The 24635-nt window shown below is 40.9% G+C and overlaps 4 protein-coding genes across 8 annotated transcripts; 1 reads left to right on the forward strand and 3 right to left on the reverse strand.

Moving 5' to 3' along the window:
* Positions 1–2087: 2087 nt before the first annotated feature.
* LOC124297573 (major royal jelly protein 1-like) lies at positions 2088–4382 on the reverse strand. The gene is made up of 6 exons (XM_046748741.1): positions 4246–4382; positions 3798–4003; positions 3517–3683; positions 3218–3436; positions 2720–3124; positions 2088–2549 (listed from the first exon to the last, which is right to left on the reverse strand). Exons 2-6 carry the CDS (start codon positions 3982–3984, stop codon positions 2286–2288), a joined length of 1242 nt encoding a protein of 413 aa, XP_046604697.1. The 5' UTR covers positions 3985–4003; positions 4246–4382; the 3' UTR covers positions 2088–2285.
* A 5723-nt stretch (positions 4383–10105) lies between these two features.
* Positions 10106–12467, reverse strand: LOC124297563 (major royal jelly protein 2-like). Its single transcript, XM_046748726.1, has 5 exons — positions 12116–12467; positions 11838–12010; positions 11535–11756; positions 11031–11453; positions 10106–10949 (listed from the first exon to the last, which is right to left on the reverse strand). The coding sequence occupies exons 1-5, from the start codon at positions 12297–12299 to the stop codon at positions 10743–10745; spliced, it is 1209 nt and encodes a 402-aa protein (XP_046604682.1). The 5' UTR covers positions 12300–12467; the 3' UTR covers positions 10106–10742.
* Positions 12468–12533: 66 nt separating this feature from the next.
* Positions 12534–13125, forward strand: LOC124297564 (uncharacterized). Of its 5 annotated transcripts, none has more exons than XR_006906634.1 (2): positions 12534–12781; positions 12823–13125. XR_006906634.1 is itself a non-coding variant. In XM_046748728.1 (2 exons), the coding sequence occupies exons 1-2, from the start codon at positions 12665–12667 to the stop codon at positions 13073–13075; spliced, it is 339 nt and encodes a 112-aa protein (XP_046604684.1). In that variant the 5' UTR covers positions 12560–12664; the 3' UTR covers positions 13076–13125. The 5 variants fall into 5 exon arrangements, 2 of the variants coding, with proteins under 2 accessions (XP_046604684.1, XP_046604683.1); XR_006906636.1 differs by having other exon boundaries at positions 12534–12763; XR_006906635.1 differs by having other exon boundaries at positions 12534–12763; positions 12845–13125.
* Positions 13126–14856: 1731 nt separating this feature from the next.
* On the reverse strand, positions 14857–18388 carry LOC124298197 (major royal jelly protein 1-like). Its single transcript, XM_046749885.1, has 6 exons — positions 18354–18388; positions 17632–17856; positions 16769–16935; positions 16465–16683; positions 15937–16362; positions 14857–15770 (listed from the first exon to the last, which is right to left on the reverse strand). Exons 2-6 carry the CDS (start codon positions 17837–17839, stop codon positions 15453–15455), a joined length of 1338 nt encoding a protein of 445 aa, XP_046605841.1. The 5' UTR covers positions 17840–17856; positions 18354–18388; the 3' UTR covers positions 14857–15452.
* Positions 18389–24635: the final 6247 nt, after the last annotated feature.

Consider the following 24635-nt stretch of genomic DNA (forward strand, 5'->3'; position numbering starts at 1 on the left):
GTCAACGGGATGGAAACTGACAACTGCCGATGTTTTATGATGTTTCATGCATGAGGTGGATGTAATGTTAAGATTGAGTTTTTTCAGTGTCGTAGGCCATTAAGAAGAATTGTCAAATTGATTAACGTTACGGCCCTTTGATGGGGGCCCTTCTTAGAACTGCAATATTTTATTCTCGAAAAAATGTATAATTACTTTATACATTTGAAAAGAGTAAAATGGAAGAATAAACCCGGAAAGGGGACTTAAGTCCTATTCGAAAATGTGAAAAATATTAGGTGAAAATTCGTTGTGGAAAAAAAATCAAATATAAATCGAAAATACCTCATAGATGGATAAGGTTTGAATATTCTATCTACTGATGTCTTATACTCACACCTGAACCAACTAATAAATATCTCTAAGTTAGACAGTTCGTTTCAATAAATATCCGTCACATTGGGAATGAAAACTTTTTACGAATTTATCGACTCTTGGAATTACACAATAGCTTTGTCACGTGTAATTTTCAGCAACGAGAATGGAATATAGTGTTCTGTAACTACGAAACCAGAGATGAAGCTGATTTACAATACGGAAGAGGTCAGTATTCCAGGGTGTAACTTATATCCAAGATTTTTTCTTTCAATCACGTTGACAAGCCGAAATGAATTTTCGATACCTTACTCTCATTGTTATACCCAACCTCACCGATTATTTTGTTTCGTTGCTGGCATCAAGGATAGCAATTTTCGTCAACCGAACTAGCAGATTACATAAGTCTAGTAGCCGGTTTCAATATTCACAGAAAGCCTTTTCATGCAGCTTTATTGTGTATAAATGAATTCAATCAAATTTTTGTCTTATTTCAAAGGAACTACAACTAACTATTTTGAACTATCGATGCCGATGCCGGTACGATCTGACAAAGGAGGTATTTTCAGGTGAAACGTAGCACGTGAGTGAGCCGCAGATCGTATATTATCATAGAGTCTCATGCTTATTTGTAAGCAAGCAGCGTCGTGAGCCATTCTATACTCGACTCGATCAAATTGATTGATTATTTCTTTTAAAATGGCATTGTACATTCATACATGCTAATTTCGAATAAAGCACGAAGCAACCGTTAAGCGCATACCTAGGAAAGGCCTGTGGTCGCCTGTGAACAAGGCCACGAAGCAATACCGTCCAGTGTGCTAACTTCTCAAATATTAACTCATTAAATAAAATTTTCAATCTCTTCACAACACTTTCTCTAGGAATTTGAAAAATTCATGTTTAGATTGTTTTAATCACGTCTGACTGGACATCACAAACACAAGTATATCCTAATCCTAAAATTCAACCAATTCGAATAATCTACCAATATCAAATATCAATCAATCGGTAAGAATCAAAAACCTTCTACTCTTCCAAAAAATCTTCTTGAAACTTCAGAATAAAATACCAATCCCGTTTAAGTTCTCAAACTGGTAACATCTGACATCCAATCTCATCTTAAGCCTTAAATCGTATGGAAAAGAACGTCCCAGCTCTTCAAGCTACGTTCTAACTAATTAAAGCAAATTCAATCCATACTAATTTCACGATATTCGCGTTTCCGAAAACTTCAACATTTCTTTTATTTTGTCAAGTATTATGAAAATATATGAAATTTGAACTTACACTAACGCAAATAAAAACTCATTCGCTTAAACAAAACTACCCTGCTTTGGAGCTAGTCACGCGAGACGGTGTAGGCGTGTGACGCGTAACAAGCTGTGCAATCGAATCTCAAGGGCAGAGCGAGTGTTGCTTTAGTGAACAACTTCATCGTCATAGAGACGATGATATTGGGAGAAACTCGTACATCGAGTAAGCAACGTTTATCCGTATAACTCGATAGCATATTGAAACAATATACTGATTTACGCCGACGACGTAATACAACTGTGGGAGAGCATTCTGTAGCCTAGATCCGTTCCATGTCTCGGCTATTGACGAAGATCAGAAGTGATGCCCTCAGAACCGTAATGAAGACTTGTATAATAGCTGGGAATTACTAGAGACAAGAGCAAGTTAGGTATTCATCGGGCTGCGTAGGATGTCATAAACTTTTAAGGTGACATTTAATGCATAGAACGAATAACTTTATTCAGGTCAATTTGGAAAAAACGAAACACGATGCTCCGAATTTAATAAGAGAAGGAAGGAGAGATGAATATATACATATATATAATTATATATAGAGATATGTATGTATAGTATGGTATGCAACGAAAACCATCATAGTAGAGGTGTCACATTATAAAACGATTCCTTGCATATCAGGCGGCCAACGGAGCGAAGTTCGTATCTTCGATGGTACGATTAGAGCTGGTATCCTGTACTTCGCACGCTGTTCCGTTAACAAGGGAATCCATATCCACGAATGAGATGATGAAATTATCAACGCTGACGTCCAAGGTGCTCGAAGTGTATTTCGGTACGGTGCTGGTTATTTGCCAGTATTTATCCTTGCCGTCCTCCGACTCTTTTACCACTTTGACGGCAAAGGTATCTTGCGCGGAAGGGTTCCCAGTTACGTTGATCTTTAACAATTGAAAATGATAAGTTCACCTTACGCCATTAAACCGTTAGTCGTGGAACCTCGCGATCCATTCGTAATCAGAAATTATGTTGACAGGCTTTTCTGTCGTTAAACGACCAACAATAGAGAATTCGATGGATTGACAATTTAACGATGTTATCGAATACTCACTATGTAATCCAGTGCAATAGGATTTTGTACGTTCCAACAGGTAACGCACTGCCACCCGACATAGCCGCCTATTAAAACACCAGATTCGGAAACAGACCTGCTAGTCACCATGGTCGGCAACGTACGGTTGCTTTTGTAGTACGTGATATCAGAGTCCGCGCTTCTCAGGTCGGACAATTTTAATACATATGTATCGTTGGAAAGCAGAGGGCCGAACATTACGAATGGTCCCACAGCAAATGATTCCGGCAACATAACGAAATTTGAAACTCCCCATTCCCTGCTGAGAACCGTGTCCTCGGGGTAGTCAGTTTCGTTCGGAGCGAAAATCTCATTTTCTACCCGCCACATGTTTGTACCATTATAAATAACAATACCATGTCCATCTGGGTCCCCGATCACAGCCTGTGTGAGTTAAATTTTGTATAAATTCCAATTCAACACCAACTCGTATCTCTATCTCCAACTCGATTTCAGCGTGAATTCTGATCTACTGACCGTAACGTTTTCGCACGAGTCTCCCTCTGTCTTGACAACTTGTATCTCAAGCCACCCTTCACTTGAATTCTTCGAATTATACGTCAAATTGTATGGGATCTCCTCGCGTATCAATGTTTCGTTGGTTTTTGGATCGAACACTATTATCTGCGCATCACATACCTGCTCGTCCCCTATTTTCCCAGAGTCGACGATCCACAGCCTATTGCAATCGTCCGTCTGCGAATTGACGAGGAAGAATAAGAACCAAACGAAACAACTTCGAAGTTGCCAGTCTTGAGAATTCGTTGCATACTCACAGCTACCCTGCTTACACTGGTGATCCCAGTACAGTCGTCCGACGTATGCCAATCCCAACTTGGGTAGGGCTCGAGCAATGGACCGCCATCGCCAGTCTGATCCGAAACGATTGACAAACTGGCCGGATTATTGAAGTATCTTGGAGTTGCAACGAACATTAGACCATCTAAAAGACCACCAATATTTTACCGTAAAAGTTTCGTAATATGTTGGCAATCAAATAAGAGCAACGCTTCATAGCTAGTTGCAGGTAACCATCGCCAAATACTGTTATAAATACTTTCTACGGGCTGCAAGTCAGCTAGAATGATATTGCTGGCATTATACTGTCCAGCGCTGATCGCGTCCACTTTGCTGGAATCGTTTGGCCAGGCGTAGTCTATGTACTTCCACGTGTAGACGGTTTCAAGTTCGACAGCTGACGTCCAGGCAGCAAATGCGAGTATCCCGGTCAGTATCAGATTCATTTTGAACACAGCTGCTACTCTGAAATTTCTAGAGTTCGATTATGAGGTCGACTAGAATATAGGATGTCAAACAGGTCTGTTCATCCTAGAAAACCTAGTTTAATTGCTTATCGAAATTCGGCTCACCGTATGCAGTGCGAATGTAAAGTGGCGGTAATAATAATCCACGAGACGGACTGCACGGCAATTAGGTATATTTAACTTTCATATACCTAATGGTTTTTGAATGTAATGCAATGTGAAATATGATTTTCTACTTACGTCGAAATGCAATCAAAGGACTCTAGAGGCGTTCTGGTTTGGCTGTTCGTTCTGGTCCTGTCCGGAAACGTGTCTGCTGCCTCGATGTCACTCGTATTTATACGGCATCACGATGTGCTCTCTTCACTTTCACATACCTGTATGATTGACATGTTTGATATTCCTGTATGCTCAGGTGAGGATAGTTAATCTTGCGAAGAAGAATGATCACTAATACTATATTTTCACAGTATAGCCGAGCGATAGGAACCTTGAATTGGATTTCCATACAGTATACCCAATTATGGTTCCATTGACTATCCCTTATCACTATGGAGACATAGTAACGTAAACTATGGACCTAATCATTTCATGACACATCTTTTTAGGCCTAAAAGTTTGCATAGTACAGAGAAACGCAAGCCAAAAATAATCTTTGTGTGGTAGCTCAGAATTTCTCCTAAAGAATTTTCTGCTGGATCCGTTGAAATCCTTGATAAGAGTATATGATGTGAATTAGCACTGCGAAAGATCTGGAATACGGATTGGAAATATTAATTCATCATATCGTCTTCAATGATTTCGATTTTTTTACGTCAATCTCAGATTCAGCAACGATCCTGTAATGGACCAAATGTCCATTTTTTTCTTTTTTCACCGTGCAATGTCGTTGGAATTACAACACATATTTATTCCCAAGTACCTTTTTGAAACTACAGAAACTTTTGGTTGATCATTTAGCTATGATTTTTCCTTCAAAGTTCGCGTTCTGTGGGATGAACAACTTCACATAGACTAATAGAGGTACAGTCCATGCAAGCATAAAAATTATACTGTTCGTTGGATGAAATCTTGAGAAATTTGATGCAGTTCTTTCTTGGTTTTAACCCTTTGCGGACGGAGCCGTGTATAGCAGGTGTCGCAACTTCAAACAGAATTAAGCGGCTATTTGCCAACACGCGTCCGCAAAGGGTTAATACGGAAAGGTTTGCGTTCGAAAATAATTTTTTAAATAATCTGTTAAATTCTTGGCCATTTTTCATGCGTTTTTGGGAGGAAATGAATGCAAATAATTTGAGCTTAGACGGAGACGGGAAAAGATAGGGAAGGTTGTTGTTCACATATATAGTTAGATCATAAATTGTATTCAGTCAATGGTGAAAATACGACCTAAACACTTTCTCAACGAGGTCGAATTTGGTGAGAACGGTGGATCAAAACAGCTGTGATTGTATTGATCAGAATATCCGTACCTCCAGAGTTCTTCACCTGAACAAAGTATCTGACTGTGTACCATGTCAGTAAAGCCGCGTTGTTGAATCAAGCTGGATTTTATCATTTTGCGAAATGGTGATGATCAAATCGTTTTGAAGCATCATTACACGTGTCACTCCTCAAATATAACTATAAATTCGAATGTGGATTCCCGACCACGTATGCGGAGTTTCAAAGCATTCCAAATCTGAAAATAATTGCCAACTGTCCGCCGTAATTATCAGCTAATCTCTGGATGCAAGTCAGAAAAAAGTCAACTATTTTATTCACAAAAACAAGTATTATTACTCTGTACATTTGAAAAGGGTGAAATGGCAGAATAAAACCGAAAAAGAGATTTAAGTTCTATTAGGAAACGTGAAAAAAATTGGGTGAAAAGTCGGTGATGGAAAAAGATCAAATGTAAATCGAAAACAGCTGACAGACAGAAAGAGTTCGAATATTATATTTGCCGATGCGTTATACTCACACCTGAACCAACTAATAAATCTCTCTAAATTAGACGGTCCGCTTCAAAAAATGCCCCCACACTGTGAATCGAAACTTTTGACGAATTTCTCGACTCTTGGAATTACGCAATAGCTTTGACACGTGTAATTTTTAGCAACGAGAATGGAATATAGCATTCTTCACCTACGAAACCAGAGATGAAGCTGATTTACAATACGGAAGAGGTCAGTATTCCAGGGCGTAACTTATATCCAAAATTTTTTCTTTCAATTTTTTTTCACAAGTCGAAATAGATTTTTCGTACTTTACGCTCATTGTTATACCTATTATAAACAAGAGTGCACATGATATTTGAAGAACGGCCGAACCAATTTACTTCAAATTTATAAACAATATTCTTGGATAGATCCCTGTTTTACACGATCCTACTTTCTAATTGTCGTATTTTTATTTATTGATTTATTTTTTTTTTTTTGTCAAGTATATGAAAGGGTCGTAATTTTTTTTAATAAAACGAATTACAATTTCAAACGGTCACCTCTTAGTTGGTAGAAAATTGTATCTTGGCAAAGAGAATAAATTATCAAAAGTATTTTCAAAATGTCCTCGATATTAAGACACTTCAGCGTGGTGCACTTACAGTTTGTTGATTTTAATGTGGGGCGCCAACTTCCAGAAGGAATAATAATTCAAGGACGAAGCAGAAATGCGATCCCGGAGAGCAACGGAGTTCTTCCCAGGGCGCGGGGAATAAACCGCGGGGTATCTAAATGGCTTAGGCTTGGTAAATGAGCTTAGGCAATAAATCAGCGAGACAAGTCAGATAATTATATTTCGCAGAAAAATAATGTTAGTTTATTCAGGGAGTGAATGGGATGAATGGATACATATATAGTCGTTGGAGTTTTGGTGTTGGGTGTTTAGGAGTTAGCATAATTTTGACTGCCATGTATTCGGGAAAGCTGAGTAAAGTTGTAAAATAATGCAACGTTCGCTGCCGGATGTTTACACACAGAAATACAGGGACGAATAATAAATCTCCGCTATCGGATGGTTGTTATTAGGAAAAATGATAATTTCGAATTGAAAATCCGGAAGTCAAAGGACGTTCATGTAGACTCTCGGTTAAACAGAATGTAACGAGACATTTATCGGGCTATTCCCGGAAACTTTGTACTAACTATGACTAGGCGAATTACTTGAAGCCAAAGTATGAATTCAAATACTAAGGTTTGCTGTGCTCCAAAATCAAACAGTTTCGTGAGCGGTGGGACCGAATTCAATCCGAGGGCAACACAGCTGATCTAACTCGCAACGTCGAAAAGACCGAAGTACGATCCGCAATGCTTTCTCAAACAAAAAAAGTTGTCTAATTATGTTTATTATTAAATTTATGTGTTAAAGTCAAATTCAAACGATCTTGACTCATGGTGGTACACGAGAGACAAAACCGAGAGAAAATCTATTACCTAATTAAGATATTCTAACGGGGTAGCGATTTGTCTTCAATACTGGGGGAGACGGTGTGTGGCTCAGGGTCACAAACTTTGGCACAAACACGAGCAGCAAGCTTAGCACCCAGAATTCTGTAATTGACTTCTTTGAAGTCCATGATGCCCAGAACGAATTTTTGCAATGGATTAGTTTGCAGCCAGTAACGTTTGTAATGGCTGATGGGTGGATAAAGTTTAGTCTTGGTTTATTTAGTGAACTATATGTTTAATTTAAAGATACGGCGGTAAGGTCTCTTTTGTAAATTACGTTCGGTACCCACCACTTGACACACACCAACACATACATAGCAAGCGCTGAACCCGTTGCCAACCAGTGATGCCAACTTACATATATCAGTGTTCGTACTTGAATGCACTGCTGAATTGCAGGGCATTGTCGTCTTCGAGTATCGAACCCTACGTCAATTTAGAGTGACGAATAATATTACACTGATTTACTAGCGGTGGTTGCATTCTATGAAAAGTTATATCGACAGGGTTTGATGTGGTTTGATTCTGAACAACGTAAACTTGAATGAATCAATAACCCAGCAATGCAAGCATGCTCACCACGTATTCTGATGCCTAGGGATACCCTACATTCCAGCTGCGGAATGAATATGCTGATTAAGACTCCAGACCTGGAATAAGCTCTGCCAAGTTCCTGACTAGGTATTGTAAAGTAAGTTCTTTATTCTGTTACCGTGTTTCCAGTTGTATTGGAGTTGTGCAAATCTTCGAGCGTAGCGGCATATCCCTTCTCTGAAGTCAAGGGTTTGAAGGGGAGGTTAACTTACTGGATAAATCCTGAAGGTAGTATCACGAAACTGGAAACACCGAATTTGACGGTCACATTCTCGCCGGCCACGGAGAAGAGCGTTGTTACTGAATTCAGAGCGTAAACGTCGAAAATGACAGCAACGCATAGAGGTATTGACAGCGCGGAGATGAGAGGAAACTTATTACTTCTTCTTTTGCATACGATCGTTCCAGGCCTAGTCTATTTGTATACTTCCATTCGTAAAAAGCTTCAAGCTCAGCGGCCAAGGTTCAACCAGCATATGTCAATACGGGAGATGGTATTAGATTCGTTTGAAATGCAGCTGAAATCTCTTTAAGTCAAGTTTTAATTTTTCTGTTCCATAGCGACAATCGGAGCAGCCGAAACACGTGATTTGGGAGTATTCGGTAGATTTTTGTTGACTCAATTTGTACAGCTCTGGCAAACTTATGGAAGATTGTTTCATGCTTACATATGTGATAGATAATCAGCCGTTTGATTTTTGTCGAAGTTTTTTTTGCAATATATGCGATTGATAACAATGCAGATTGTGTACCTGCTGTTCCCTATCATTCTGAATTCGACTCGCCTCGCAGTGCGACTCTTATCTATACAAAAAATTTATGACTGTCTATGAACAATTAGCATCAGTACTTTCGGGCTACTTTGGTATTCGTGTATGTTCAGCTGAAGCTAAACTTACGTGATGTGACATAATCGGACGTAACCCAACTTTCTGGTAGAATACGTCAGGCCTGACACGCAAACACGGTTATTTTGCAAGGTAATTTTTATCTAAGGTGACGATTTTTGTCTCACTATCAGTTGTGCACGAAATCGCCAACTCACGACCAAATTTGTTTGCAATGAAAATGGTATCTAGAAATTACATACACAATTACCTGAACGGAATACTAAATTTTCTCCTTTTGATTAAACTTGTATTGAGAGGGAATGAGCTTTTGTAATAAAAGTGTGCCACTTACTTTTCGTTGATCTTGATAATTCAGGCTGTGGACGGCTCTGCATACTTTGCGGTGACTAGACGCAAACTAAAGTACTTAATAAAGTCTTTTCTGATGAACTGCCGTTGAAATAATGGACGATAATTAAGGACATGTTTGGCTCGAATTTCAAATTGAACACAAAGACAAAATATTTATACAAAATAAATGGACTAGAACGCAGTAACAGTAGTTAATTTAGAATGTATGTTTAGAAATTTCAAAATGCATTAATCGACAAAAGACAAAGCTGGTAATTGTCAATGTGAAATTATTTTATTGGCGCACTTTGCGTTTCTATTTAAAAACTGTTTCACTAAGAGGTCAGGATTCAGAACTTCTCATGCAAGAAGATTTGGAGTAAGTGTTTGAAGTGTCTCGTACAGATTATCGAGTGTTGCACAAGTGTATTTTTTTCAAAACTGCTCTGGTAACAGACTCTTCTTGAAGTGACTCGGTAGAGGGATGCTTTCGAAGTGACTGATTCTAGTTGAGCAAAAATGTTCCTCTCGGAGTTCGTTTTGTGATTTGAAGAATCCATTGAACTCGCAAGTTGGCTCTTCCCAATTTCTTGGACGAAGCTGGAAGTTTTGCCAACGAGGATATTGCACGAGTGTAAAAGAAATATTTCGAATCTTTTCATTCACCCTTTTTATTCCTCTCCCGTGAGCCTAGGGGTAACGGGCCAGTAACACCAAGCCCAGGTCTTCCCATGGTTGCATGTAAGAATTCCTCCTTTGTATTTTGTATTCATATAAACTAACCTATTTTATCATTGCGGCATCCTACCCAAAACAGATACCGTTTCACAGATGGTTTTATCACGCTGTACGTGGGCGCCATATCCTTCATCCATTCGGCATGGAAATATCGTAAGATGTTTTGGGGCATATTGTTTATTCTACAAAAATATTTATACATAGGTACCAAAAGCGAGTCATTGAAAAGAAAAAATTAAAATAGCAGAATTGCCCGAAGGCGGAAAAGAAGATTACAATGAAATATGCGTGTGAGAGTTTGTCATAAAAATATAACAATCGGTTGAAGCGAAATACCAAATAATATTTAGAACCTTGTAGATGTGTAAAATATAACAATAAATGATATATCAATCGATTCATCTAGTATTTAGGGGCATTAAATATACTTGAGTGAATTTCAGAGTGAAGAAAACATAGTTGTCGACTTTTTTTGGTATCTTGACTATTATACGGAACCTGTTTGTCTTTTTCTACTCAATTCTTTGATTCTTTTACTTGCGTCTCTACTGTAACTGTCAGCCATAAAATTTTCTCCTGGGGGTGACAGAGCAGCAATTAAGAGCGTTGAAAGCATGGCACAGAAAGCAAAAATGAGAATTTTTTACGGATTTAACTTTGAATGCAAATTTCAATTGCTACTGACAATTGGTTGAACACACAAAGGTAGACTTGGCTATACAAGCTGAAACGGCTGAATGCCGTTTAAAGTCCACGAATACAATTTCGACCAGGCTTATTTAAAAAATTGCAATGATTAACATTTAGAATCCTGGACGAGGGCTTCGACCCGAGCGATGAGAATTCTGAAGTTGACTTCATCAACGTTTAGAGTGCCAGTATATATTTTTTGTAAGCGGTTTGTCGAAACCCAAAGTTCTTCTTCGAAATCATCATATCCACGTTTCGAAACCTTGACTCCACTAGCGAACTGCAAGGTGTCGTTGTTTTGCGCCACGATCACCTGAAAAAATGAGTTACGTTTAATATTGCAATTCAAAATTTTCGCACGAAACGAAAATTCTATCAAGAATCCTCAAGTTACCACGTGCTCGTCGTCCATCGGGTGATTCATGTTCCAGCATGCTATTGCTATTTCTCTCGTTAGTCCGAGGAACAGGATACCTTCCCGTGAAAATGCTTGTGCGGTAACCTGACTGGGAAATTCATAGTTGGAAGTGATGTAATTAACGGAGTCGAATCCAAACATCAGCCTATGCAGATCGTGAACAGCATAGGAGTATTCTCTGAGCGAGGCCAACGGCCTGAAAAATAAACGGGGAGCGTGCCACGGGTGCCGGGGTGATAACGCGAGTCCGAAAATCCCGTCCGCAAGAGTGAAATTATCCCCAGCGATGGACAACCTCGTGGCCGTTGGGTCCGCTTTGAACACTTCGTCGTCAAGGCGCAAAAACTGCCATCCGTCCCATATTATGAGACCTCCACCCTGAACGTCAGCTATGTAAACCTTGAAACATTATGTTCGACGGTTCACTGGTTCCAGTCGTGAATAGATTCAGTTTCAGTCAAACATCAGTGGACTACTGACCCATGTCCGCTGGCAGTCGAAGCCCTCCGTCTCAACTACAGGCGTAATTAGTTGTCCCAGAGACTCGTTCGCGGGACTGTGCGAGATGTCGTTTGGAATGGTAATTCGTTGCTGCAGTGTGTCGGTTATTAAATCAAATACCAAAATTTGGGCTGGACACACCTGGTCTGCACTGCCAATTTTTCCGCTGTCAAGCACCCAGAGTCTATCGCATTCGTCAACCTGCGGCAAAACAGCACAGAACATAATTCACGATAGCCAATGCGACGTCGCATCGACCGGTACCCGTTAGTCGCAACTTACAGCCACTCTCCACACACTTGTGATGCCGTTGCAGTTCCCAGGCATGTGCCAGGACCAATCTGGATAGGGCTGCAACAGCGGACCACCTGGACCTTGGCTCGAAGATATTGTCGAAAGGGTGGCCGGAGTTCCGGCAGTAAAGAGCGCTGGCGTAGTCACAAAGACACGTCCATCTACGAGGGCAAGTATGAAGTTTAGTAACGAGTTTCAGGAAACGATCACGTCAGTCAAAATCACTTTTCGAATTAGACTTGCAGACTTGTGATGCACATCGGTACCTGAAGCCTTCTGAACGTCGATCGTGATGACCTGCGTCTCGTTGTATCTCCCTTCGGCAATTGCCGACTGTCGATCTTCTTCGCTGTTCCAGACGTAGTCGACGTATTTCCATTCATAAATCACGTTCAGTTCTGCAGCCACCGCGCAATTTGCAATGGTTAGAATAAGTACGAAGCGATGCATTCTCAGAGGAAAATATCTCAAACGTAAATAGTCAATTGAATTACTGAAGTACAGTAGTTTTAGGAAAGTTTTTGCGTTCCTCGGAATGGTATACTCCGCGTCGCCACACTGACAATGTGGTAGAAATGACGCCTGCCACTATAGCTGGCATAAAATCCGGTACTTTTTATAATAAACTGTGCCTTATAAAGGTGGCCACTATCAGTTGCAGACAATGGACAGTGATAGCGTTCCAAGAACAGCTGGCGAAACAGGTTTTTAAACGCAATTTATGCCCAGGTGATCAGGGGGGCGTAAGCAGGTTCTCTGGCACCGTTCGATAGTTTCGCTACCTGAACGACTGTCACTGTGGTCCGGAAAAGTTCATGGAATTGTACTTCCGAGCGCATCAAAGACTCGCGGTTCAGCCTGCGCTGTTCCTGATGGACTTGAGGCAGTTGGAGGAGCTGCTGTTAGTGTTGGGTGTGAGCTTCTTGTTGTCGGTTAGTTGCCTCTAAAGGCCGCACTTGTTATTGATTTGCAGCTCCTTCTTGTTCTCTAATCAGTTGGAAGAGACGTCAAATTTGAGCGATTGGAGCAGCACTGGATTCTGTAGACGGCTCTGGGGCTTGCGGGGCATCTTCCAAACGAGGATTATCTCCGCAGGGGATTCCCAAGCGACGAGAGCGAGTATTCTTGGTGGTAATCATCTCCAAAACCGCACACTGAATCGATTTCACTTGCACAGTTCAAAAATCGTGATTCCGAAACCAAATGTAAAGTTCTACGCGTTATAGCAAAAATAAACATGTTCGTGAACTGATTAAGCGAATAAACAGGCAACAAATTGAAAAGACAATGAAAAATGCTTTAACGGCCATGCGTGATTATTGTTTGAAATATGAAACACGACTGTTTTACAATAATACTGGTTGATGGAGCAACCCTATTACCTAATAAGCGGGGTCCCCTAGGAAGGGCTGCTTGACAAAAAAAAAAACTGGTTTTATTCGCAAACGACCGTGCTTTCATTGACTGAAATTTATAACACACATGAAATATGAGACTTGCTTTAATCACACGTTCATCTTAAAATTAACTCCTTCTGTATATACATTATTAAATAAGTTTAAGCGTCCTTTCTTTTCGGCAAATCGGTTGAACACTTTTTCAGCAGAAATTTAAAAAAAAATGTATCATTCTCTATGCTGAGCAGTGCCGTATGAGAAAATCGATCCTGAATTTATTTTCTGAAATCCATTTTAATAACTTTTGCAGTGGTTCTGCTGGCCAAATTTTCATCGAAGCAACAGACGAGCTCGTTTTCTCGCTTCGGCGTGTAATCTAATACATTTTAAATCTAGACGATTGACGACGAGACTCGAGTTCTTGGCGATGAAAAACAATCGAGTTACTGAATGTTGACGGAACTGCATCCCCGATATTACCCTTTCAGGCTTATCCCAGGGTCATTTAAGCAGCAAAACCGATTAAGCGGCCTACGTGCCGTGGTCATCAATATTGAACTGCATTCAAGTTTACGCGTAATAAGTATACAGTAATCGTATGGAGTACATTTTCGCCAGACCCGACTGTCTCAATGTCACATAAATGGCATAGCACGAAGCTAATTGTAGGTGTTTGTCTGGTTATCGGCTTCAATAACAGGCCTATTCCTGTTGACGAATGGTATTTAAGGGAATGATAGGTATGAAGATAAGCATTTATATAACAGTATGTAATAGAGTTGGTGAAAATACTTATCTTCATACCTATCATTCCCTTGAATACCATTCGTCAACAGGAATAGGTCTGTTACTGAAACCGATAACCAGACAAACACCTACAATTAGCTTCGTGCTATGCCATTTATATGACATTGAGACAGTCGGGTCTGGTGAAAATATACTCCATACGATTACTGTATACTTATTACGTGTAAACTTGAATGCAGTTCAATATTGATGACAATGACACGTAGGCTGCTTAATCGGTTTCGCTGCTTAAATGACACTGGGATAAACCTGAGAGGATAATATCGGAGATGCAGCTCCGTCAACATTCAGTGGTTCGATTGTTTTCCATCGCCAAGAACTCGAGTCTCATCGTCATTTGTCTAGATTTAAGATGTGTCAGAGTACACGCCAAAGCGAGAAAACGAACTCGTCTGTTGCTTCGATGAAAATTTGGCCAGCAGAACCACTGCAAAAGTTATTAAAATGGATTTCAGAAAATAAATCTGCACGGTAAAAAGAAACTGTTACTGAATTCTTTTCTCTACCCTGCCATTTTTCGCAATGCTACTTTTTTCGGCGTATTGAACACTAGTATACATATTGAAGTGCTAGTAGACAATTTCTAGTATACGTTTAATTCATACCATCAGAGACTATGATTCAGTCGCCGCAACCAGAATAATCGCACCCAAATAGCGTAAACTTACATCATATCCAGTCACCGTCGAGCACGTAGAGCCGCCCACAGAAAGGTAAGTGACAACTTTTATTTCAAAAGCTCATCTCCTGTCAATACCTCTGAAAATTGTAGTAACAAGACTTGGAACAAATTTTATTCTCTGTAATTTTGGTGATAATTTTTTACCTACGATCGATATTCAGGACTCGTGCTTACGATAAAGGGAAAGAAGGTTGTTACATTGTTTGTTAAGCCATTTGACAACCGCATGACTTTTTACAATAAAACACACAAAATCTATTTTTTTCGTCACTCAAATTTGAGAGCTGCTCGATAAGACAACGCGGAAAGTAAAACTTTTCAGCCAGGGCGATAATTCGAATTCTGTTACTTACGAATTACTGAATGCTAAAAATTGATTGGATGTGATATGAACACAAACTAAGTAAGTGTGACGATAGAAATGATATGGGCATAATTCTAAGATTTCTAAAAGGATAGTTCCGGAATCAGGGTGACTAAAATTTGCAGTCCTTGACGGGGACGTTGGCAGAAGCGTTGAAGACTCTGAAGTTGTTTTCACTGAACTCGCTATCTGTCGTTCAAGCTCTGAATTGACGACGAAAATTGTTCTATGGTAGTCCACACCGGCCACTTTTCCCCAATTTTAACACCGCCAATTTCTTACAATGAATATTCGTATAATAGTTCTTTATTAAAAAATTACACGATAGATAAAACTGACAGAAAATGTAGTGACTAATTAAGATATTCTGATGCGGTGATTGCTGAAGAAACGACGGTTACAGTTTCAAATTCGAAAAAAAAATTATCCTCAATGCTGGGGGAGACGGTGTGTGGCTCAGGCTCACAAACTGTGCCACGAACAAGAGCGGCAAGGTTAGCACCCAGAATTCTATAATTGACTTCATTGAAGTCCATGATACCCAGAACGAATTCTTGCAATCGATTAGTCAGCAGCCAGTAGTGCTCGTACTCAAACTCGTCCCTACATCCATTGGTAATCTTGGCGGCACTGGTGAATTGCAGGGCATTGTCGTCTTCGAGTATCGTACCCTACGCCAATTTGAAGTGACGAATAATATTACATTGATTCATTAGTGGTCGTTGCATTAGATGAAAAGTTATATCGATATGGTTTGATGTCGTTTGATTCTAGACAACGTAAGCTTGAATGTATTGATAACCTAGCAATGCAACCTTACTAGCCTAGCATGCTTACCACGGATTCTGATGTCAATGGATATTGTATATTCCAGCAGGCGACGACTAGTTGTGTGGCAAATCCGCCGATTAAGACTCCAAACTTGGAATAAACTCTGGCAAGTTCCTGGCTAGGGATTGTAAAGTTAGATCGATAATATGTCACAGTGTTTCCAGCTGTATTGGAGTTGTGCAAATCGTCGAGCGTGGCGGCATATCCCATCCTTGAAGCCAAGGGTTTGAAGAGAAGGTACCCTTCCTCAATGAATCCAGGAGGTGGTATCACGAGGCTGGAAACACCGAGTTCGAGAGTCACATTCTCACCGTCCACGGAGAAGATTGTTGCTTCTGGATCCGGAGCGTAAACGTTGTCGTCTTCCAGCCGCCATATGGTGGAACCGTTCCAAATAACAAGACCGTATCCTTCTGGGTCCCCGATGTACACCTGCAGGAAGCATGTCATTTTGCCAGTTTGAACTATATACGCTTATAGCTTGAACTGAAATTTTATCTCTTACTAACTGCACCCAACTTTTTGTTTACTCACCCAAGTAGTGCTACACGAGTCTCCGTACGTCTCCACGGCTTGTATCTCAAGTCGTCCGTTATTCATATTCACGGAACTATGCGTCAATTCATCCGGAATTATTACACGCTGCAGGACGTCGTCAGTTTCGGGATTAAACGCGATTATCTGAGCAGGGCATGTCTGTACGTTTCCTATTTTCCCCGAGTCGACGATCCACAGCCTATTGCATTCGTCTAACTGCAAAACGGACGTGAAAGTTGTGACTGGCGAGGCGAAAATATATAACCATCAGTCAGGCAGAGGGACGTATTTTTCTACTTACAAAAATCCTGTTAACACTGGTAATACCGGTGCAATCCGTTGACGTGTGCCAATCCCAATTGGGGTAGGGTTCAAGCAATGGACCACCATCGCCAGCCTGCTTTGAAACCGTTGACAAACTCGCGGGGTTGTTGAACAATCTTGGGGTTGTTACCAAAACTCGACCCCCTGTAAGATTGTCGATCAGTTATTGCGTCACTTCCGTACCTAAGAGAAGGCATCTTTTCGCCTCGGTCCACTTAGCGTATAGTGTACACATTGACACGATATTATTTTGCACAGCATTACTTGACTCGAGTATTATTTGTCACGACTTTTTTCTACACGGGTGCGATTTGATATGGCTTTACTCTACTCGGACGTGATTGCACACAGGCTTGATTTCCAACGCTCTGTAGGATGTGCGTTTCAGTTCGATTTGTTCAAAGTGAAAATTAATTTGACGGTATCTGTGCTAGGGTAAGGCGGTTCAAAATAGAGATGATTTTGATTTTTGCATCGGATTCGTAAGGTATTTACACGGCTAAAACAACGTTGTCCAAAATTAAAGGAAGTTAAACAAGCGTGCTCTGCAGAACATTGGAAATAAAACCTACCTATGGGTAACCACGTCCATGTAGAATAACGACACCGCATCAAATATAATGTGCGCCAAATAATATAATAATAATAATGAAGAATAAAACTGTGTAGAATAATACCCGTTTCGAATAATATCCTGTGCAGAGAAACGAGATCGGATTTGTTTATCTTCAAGGTGGATCGAGGCGAGTCGGACCCGATCCCCTTGCCTCACAAAGAGGTTGAAAAACAAAAGCAACAAAAACAAGTAGATCAGAGGAAATCGGTTATTCTGTTAAATACCTGAGATTTTCTGGAAATCAATTGGAATAATTTTGGTGTGATTATACTGTCCGTTTTTGATCGCGTTCTGCTTTTGTACGTTATCGTTCCAGACGTAGTCGATGTACTTCCATTCGTAAACGGTTTTCAGTTTTGCAGCTGAAGACCATGCCGCACATCCCAAAACAATTGGCAGTATTCTCCAAAAAAAGCTCAATCGAAATATCATGATGAAGACCGCAGTTCCTAATTTCGAAAAATGGGAGGGATTGAATACATAAATCCTGTAACTGGAATTACATTTTATTATGAAAGATTTACACCATTGCATTATTAGTATCCTTTTTTTTTTAACATGAAAAGAAAATTCCTTGTTATATAAAAACGCTTTTGATCTTGTATATTTTTTGAATGAAGTTGAAGAAACAATGAGCCTGTTTGATATTTTCAATCGAGATGAGCTATAGAACACACCGCTCATGTTTCAACAAATTCTGTCTTTGAAAAATTCACTTTCGTTCCTAGAGTGGAGAAATTGACCGCTCCCGTTCCGCAAAACTACCAGGCAAAGCCCCGCCATTTTTCATTCACTCGTTATAAAAACCTTCATGTGTGACTCGGTCCACAAAGTTTGAGATCGTAACTTGCGTGATTGCCGCCCTCGCTTTGCTCAGGCACAAACTTCACGCTCGCCGCAATCGCTAACTTTCGTCCCTTTTCGCACAATGTACGATTCTACTTACGTAAGAGGCCTCTGGATACGTTCGGTTTGACTTTTCGCGCCTATGTGTCTACTGCCTCGAAATTACTTGCATTTATATGGCACAACAATGCGCACTCTTAAGTTCGACATACATTTAACATGTTTAACACTTCTGTATTCTCAGGTGATACTTATAATAAGAGGACCTCGATTCAACGGCCTTCGGTTTGAGATAGTTGCCGATCAAAATGTTTAGGCTCTGAACCCCGACCCTATGTATCGATAGTTTAAAAGTGTAAGCCTGTATATTTTCGACTCGACTGTACCGCATATAGGGTACTATTTCGTACATGAATACACGCATACTGTGGAACGTTTTTCTGTGCGAAGACATGACGCCGTCCCATATTTACTATACTCACTCATGCGCATGGCCAGTGTATGCCTAGTTTATGAACTTTTTAGCTGTTGTTTACATTAAGAAAAAATTATGGCAGATCGTACACGATAATGCATACTTGAGAAGTCGAGCAAGTTTTTTGAAGAAAATCAGTGACATATATTTCTACTCAACATATTTCTCCGCGGTCAGGCTCGTAGTACGACACACACTACACACGCACACGCCGTTTGATCGAGGTCCTAGTGGATACATGCACGAGATACATAAATGAGGTTCAAATATGTTATCTGCTGATCCGTAATATTCACACTTGAATTGAGTAATAAATTTCTCGCAATTTGAAACTTTGTTTAAAATAATGTAGGCCACACTGAATGTGCAAACATTTTTCGTATTTATCGAGTCTTGGAATTGCGCAACAGCCTTGACAGGTGTGAATTTTAACTACTAGTATGGAATATAGCATTCCATACCTACGGAACCAATGATGAAGCTTATTCACAGGGCAGAAGAGGTAAGCATTCTATCCTTTCTACCACAATCTCACTTCTTTGAATCATCGTATTTTTTTGTTGAATAAATGAAAAAGTCGTAAATTTGTACAAAAAATCAAATTTCAATTTCAAGCGATCGCTTCTTTGTTGGAAAAAAAATCGAATCATGGCAAGAGGATAAATTATCCTAGAATATTTTCTACAAATTCGAGGCAAGTTGGTTGAGCAATTCTGACAATTTCGTGTGCATCGCAAAGCATGTCGCAAAACGAAATGGTTCGCATTGTTTTAACAATAACAATGCTTTCCATCAATTGATTACGATAAAAAAATTTGCGTCCATGAAACTTGATCGTCATACTTTGGACTAGTTACACGCCAATAAAATTCAGTAATTGGCTGACAAAATACGAAGCCCCAACATTTTTGGAGCCGTTTACTCCTAATACCGATCCCTTTAATGTCGAACACTTTTAATTTACCTGAAATGTCTTCGAGGAAAAAAGAAATCTAATGTAACGTAAACACATGCTTCTACACGTGGCAATGAAACTCTCGATGTAAAATATCGTACACAATGTTTTGTTAAGGTCCGATTTGTAAGATGCTCCGTATAATTCCACCATCTGAATACTCTGTGGGTTTTTCGAAATGTTACAATACATTATGTATTTCTTGCAGGGAAAGTTAAATGTTTTGTCAATAACGAATGAATTTCGAGGTCTCCGCTAACATGGCAAATACGCTTGAGGGTTTACCCCGCAAATGTATCTGTAAGAAGTAGTAGCCGTCGGAGTGGTCCATTGTTTATTTTTTAAACGCCGTTCGACGAACTAAATATCTTACTTGATAGCTCCCCCCTTCCCCCGGCAAAACAAAAAATAGAAAAACTTGTTCTAATCAATTTTATCACTTCGAAAATTGGATATCACAAATTTAACACTACTGATAGTTCATTTTTTCTAAGTAAACAACCTCGATAAGTCTCGATATTCTCGGTTGAAACTGGGTGTGTACATCCAGTATACCATTCTGAATAAGCAATTGGTCTGTCAGTTTTTGACATTCCCTTTAGTGATGTGACTTTTGCTTCTGATAAAAAACAATATTATGGCAATAAGTGAAAAAATAACGAAGCGAACGTCGGTCCACTTTGTGTCTGGGTTCGAAAAATTTCATGCCTGATGTTGGTTTTTTGAGATTTTTTTTTTTTTGTTGATATTTTCGAATTATAGCCAACGATGTTTTTGTATATTATTTAAAAAGTCTAAAACCCAATCTGAGCATCCTTTAGAGTCAAAACGACCAGATTAAAATTCGTCGACCGAATCGGAGAGGTCAAGGGTCAGTCCCAGATGGAAAGGGTGCGGAATGCTTCATTTACATAATTACTGGTTGTACTTTATTAATTGTGGTTCTTTAACTTAGTCATGTGACTCGTTTTGCTCCAACAATTAAACATGTAACTAGAATTGCGTGACATTGCTTCGCGGAACAAATGTTCAGAGTATAACTCCGTGAGTAGGTAAATAAATTTCTGACCTTGTCGTGTGCACCTTGTACGACACGCACATCCGAAAGGTGAACGATAATTACGGCGATGTAAGTTGGCTTTCGCCGTCAAAAATATCTCGAAGAACATCCTCGCTCAACAAGGTCAGCATCGCCCCTTTAAAGACGATTCTTTCAAGCAGTTGGCGGGCGTTCGCGGTACGTTGAGTTCGTGAAGTTGAAGCCACAAATAGTTAAAAATTAATAGACGTCGGCCGTCAAGAGTTGAACGGGGGTGAATTCTAACCGTGCAAAAGGACGGTATGAAAACTTCAGACACCGTGCGTATTATTCTGATCCTGGATATGTCCTTGCGTTGTTAAAAATTCTGCCAGAAGCGTAATGTTTTATTCACTAACATTTTTCTCCTAAAATTGCCCCTGCGCACAAACACTCCCCGAGTAAGATTAATCCTGTGCATTTCGCACCCACTGTTAGTTGCTAACTAATTGTAAGCACGGCAATTCGTCACGTTCCCGTGTTTTACCAGTTACCAGCGGAAAGGGAATCCCAACGACTTATTGCGACTGTGCGAATATCTAGTGATTCAATCGCGACGCATTCCGCTTCCGCTCGCCTGTCGCGGCTGTACTTCCAATTCTATTCATTGCAGAAAGACGTTGATGCACGTGCAAGACACAATGTTGCATTATTCTTCATTCGCACTTCGAGACTGGAAAGCTCGACAGATCCACTTTTCTCGCTTTCATCATGGCTCCATTCCGATCGGATCTGCAGCTGCTGCAGAGCTTCGTAAAGTAGAAACACAGCGTTTCATTCTCTGTGACATGTCAGCACACTGTTTTACTAGACACGGGCAATATGTCAAAGCATAAGTCCAAGAAAGAAAGAACAAAAAAAACAATAGGATCAAAAACCTAGACTCGTTGACTGGAATGCCGTTGACTCGAGCATCCCGTGTCATCTGTGACCTCAAAAGGGTGGAAACCAAAGGTGGATTGACATCCTTCCTCGACCGTCGGTAGGGCGGAGGGCTCAACCCACGTCAATGCGAGTGGAGGAGGGTGGCTGCCGGTGGAGTTTAAGGGCGATCATCTAGCTCGGTAAATCATCGGAGTTACTTTGTTCGGCGGCGACGGGTGGAGAAGGGGAGGCAAAGCAACGAAGAAAAACTAAGAGAAGCGGGAGAAGCTTGAAAAACAGGCAAGCCTGATCGGAACCGCCCTGTTCATCAGTCGACGTATATCGTCCGACAACTTTGTCGCCTCTTTGACGATATTCAAACGTATAATACCTTCAACTCGGATCAAATTCCCCCTCCGACTCTCGGTTCGTCGTCAAACCGAGGACACCGCGCTGTTTGCCATCCTTCCCAGAGGTTCATGAATCAGATTATAGCCGGGGCGAAAGGTCGATAGGCCCACCTTTCTCGCTGGCCGGATCAGGCTCTAGACGGAGTATCATCAGCGGGGAGTTCGTGATTAAGGCTGGGTTGTTCGACGCCTCGTTAGTCCGTCGTTTTCATCTCACACCTACTCGGGTAGCGTGCAAGGTGAAGTAGCGTGAGCGAAACGTATTCCGGAGGGAAAATTTTCGCGTATATTCACGAAACCGTTGGCCGATGGAGCTGAAAAGAAGGTGGAATAACCTAAGCTGGAAATTACCCGAAACTGCGCGGCAAGGGGTCGATGATGCAGCAGAATTAAGGGCAAGAAGACGCACCCAAAAGGGACGGCCTGCTTGTGTGTACATTGTCTGGGATGTGCAGGGTCTGCGGTGGATAAGATCGGAGCCAAAGTTCCATGAATACATCCAGGCTTCGGCCAGTACTTTACGGGTAACCCTCCAAGGTATAAACTTTGCTAATTCGCATTCAAATCTAGAAATCTTGATACGGTGTGTGAAATTGCAGCCTTCGAAGGACCCCGTAACTGCGTCCTGAAATTTGAACTCGTCTCGAATGAACAGAAATCTCTGTAACAGGCACGATTCATTTACATTTCTTGAGCTACGGATATACCGAGTTTCGAAATGAGCGGAAAGTTTCCCAAATTATCTTTCCCGATTACGCTTCAAATCCCGCTGCTCCGAAATACACGGTAGCCATTTACCGAATCTCATGTAACCGTGCGGAATGAATTAACCGTACCTGCGGCCTGTCGCCGCGTCTAGTTGGCTGCATTTGCTCAAAATTACATCGAGAAACATGTGTTGGAGTAAAGATTCTACCGAACCTGAAATTACAAGCAATATATCCTGCCACTTGCCGTCTTCCGATGTGTTTGAACTTTTCACTGCACAGTTTGACGCGAGAAAAGAAATTACTCGATTCAAAAAAGTTCCCTGATTTCGCTCAAATCGGTGGATTCAAAATTAAACAGAGTAGCATGAGCCGTAAGCCGGTTACTTTAAACGGGACGAGAATTTTAAATATGAGCTTGCAGCCCGTTTCAGATGAGTCTATTTCGAGTGAGCTCAAACACATTCACGTATTTCGTTCTGGGACTACGGCTGAGTTCGACTTACGTCCAAATTGCAGAAGTCGGAACGTGAATTGACCGACGTATTTTCGTCAGTATGAGTAAAAAAAAGGCTGGTCCGAAATCAATTTAGGATCGTAAGGGATTACCTCCGACAGCGAATAGCGGGACGTCTGTGCCCAAACCACTCAGACAATTGATGGCGGAGCTCTCAGATTCACCTGCCACGAGATCGAACTCCGAACAAACAATACGCGTTGTTCATTCGGTTAGCAATGTGAGGATTTTTCTCACAGATTGGCTGGATATTTGCCAGCAGCGATACGGAGGACTCTTTCAGCCGCGGAGGAGGAATAAGAGGAGGAGGAAGGCGCGAGGAAAGATTTGTTGGACCGACCCTCTCCGCCGACTCTCAAGCTCAAACAGTTCATTTGAAATTCCAATTTTACCGCGTCTGAACAATTTCTTCCCGGTCTATGGGAACAACACCCTGAACCGGCCCGACATGCCGGATGTTTGCGTACATAGAAGAGTGTATTCGCGGTGTAGCGAAACCTCCAGTAACCAGTCCGCGTCCGATCCATCCATGCCAGACGCAGAACCGACGCGAATTATCGGCCAATCCGAAACAATTCGAAATTTGTTTTTATTTTCTTTTCTTTTCTTTATTTATACCATTCACCTGAATAGAATTACTTCGCTTCATCGTATTCTCATTTTTCGTTCCTTCTCGACGTCTCCGGCGTTGACTGTAACATTTTACGCCCACGCTGTCCAAGATTAATAGAGGAAAGCATGGAAGCTTGAAATTCGTTTAATTGACGCGAACTTGACCGAACCAGAAACCGGAGGAATGCAGAGTCGTTAAATTAAACAACGATACGTTCGCCGTGACGTATAAACGAAGCCGGGTATAGATCTATACGCGGTGTATAAACCGGCGTGATACTATTATGGGTATAAAATACAAGGTGGGCGGGAGGGGGAATATAAGGTTTCATTCATTTTTACGTAGGCATGCGCGTAATGTTATGCGAGGCGAGGGATCCTCGTAAAAGAGAATCACTATCCCGCCGAGTGTAGAAGGCGAATTGCCTTACAGAGCGCATGGGAGAGAAAACATTGAATCTAATGACATAAGAGAGTTTCGGCTTTTCCGCTAAATTTCATCGAGTTATTTTCATGCAGAGGTAATCCGGACGGACCACCCGGTAGATTGTCAATCAGAGATACGCGCAACGCCGGCCGTCGTAAAACGAGACAAAGCTCGTGTATAAATGAAAAAGGCCGGGACAGCCGGGATTTTATACACGCTGAACTTGTTATGATTGTGAAATTTCTATTTCGCCCATATGAATCCGGAGTGACGAGTGTATCACGTTTGTAATACGCATAGCCGTGTCGCCTACATCATCCCACCGCTACACGCGTCA

The sequence above is a fragment of the Neodiprion virginianus genome, chromosome 2, assembly GCF_021901495.1.
Source record: "Neodiprion virginianus isolate iyNeoVirg1 chromosome 2, iyNeoVirg1.1, whole genome shotgun sequence".
In the NCBI taxonomy this organism is placed as follows: Eukaryota; Metazoa; Arthropoda; class Insecta; order Hymenoptera; family Diprionidae; genus Neodiprion; species Neodiprion virginianus.

Excerpts from the sequence above, each read along its gene's own strand:
- LOC124297564 (XM_046748727.1), top strand. The coding sequence starts at position 12,665 with ATGGAATTGTACTTCCGAGCGCATCAAAGACTCGCGGTTCAGCCTGCG. Across the intron at positions 12,782-12,844 it reads GTGTGAGCTTCTTGTTGTCG|TTGGAAGAGACGTCAAATTT; the intron begins GTTAGTTGCCTC and ends TTCTCTAATCAG.
- LOC124298197 (XM_046749885.1), bottom strand. The coding sequence starts at position 17,839 with ATGATATTTCGATTGAGCTTTTTTTGGAGAATACTGCCAATTGTTTTG. Across the intron at positions 16,684-16,768 it reads CCAGTGTTAACAGGATTTTT|TTAGACGAATGCAATAGGCT; the intron begins GTAAGTAGAAAA and ends TCCGTTTTGCAG. Across the intron at positions 16,363-16,464 it reads ACTCGTGTAGCACTACTTGG|GTGTACATCGGGGACCCAGA; the intron begins GTGAGTAAACAA and ends TGCTTCCTGCAG.
- LOC124297563 (XM_046748726.1), bottom strand. The coding sequence starts at position 12,299 with ATGCATCGCTTCGTACTTATTCTAACCATTGCAAATTGCGCGGTGGCT. Across the intron at positions 12,011-12,115 it reads CGACGTTCAGAAGGCTTCAG|ATGGACGTGTCTTTGTGACT; the intron begins GTACCGATGTGC and ends TTGCCCTCGTAG. Across the intron at positions 10,950-11,030 it reads CGATGGACGACGAGCACGTG|GTGATCGTGGCGCAAAACAA; the intron begins GTAACTTGAGGA and ends TCATTTTTTCAG.
- LOC124297573 (XM_046748741.1), bottom strand. The coding sequence starts at position 3,984 with ATGAATCTGATACTGACCGGGATACTCGCATTTGCTGCCTGGACGTCA. Across the intron at positions 3,125-3,217 it reads ACTCGTGCGAAAACGTTACG|GCTGTGATCGGGGACCCAGA; the intron begins GTCAGTAGATCA and ends TAACTCACACAG. Across the intron at positions 2,550-2,719 it reads CTATTGCACTGGATTACATA|ATCAACGTAACTGGGAACCC; the intron begins GTGAGTATTCGA and ends CAATTGTTAAAG.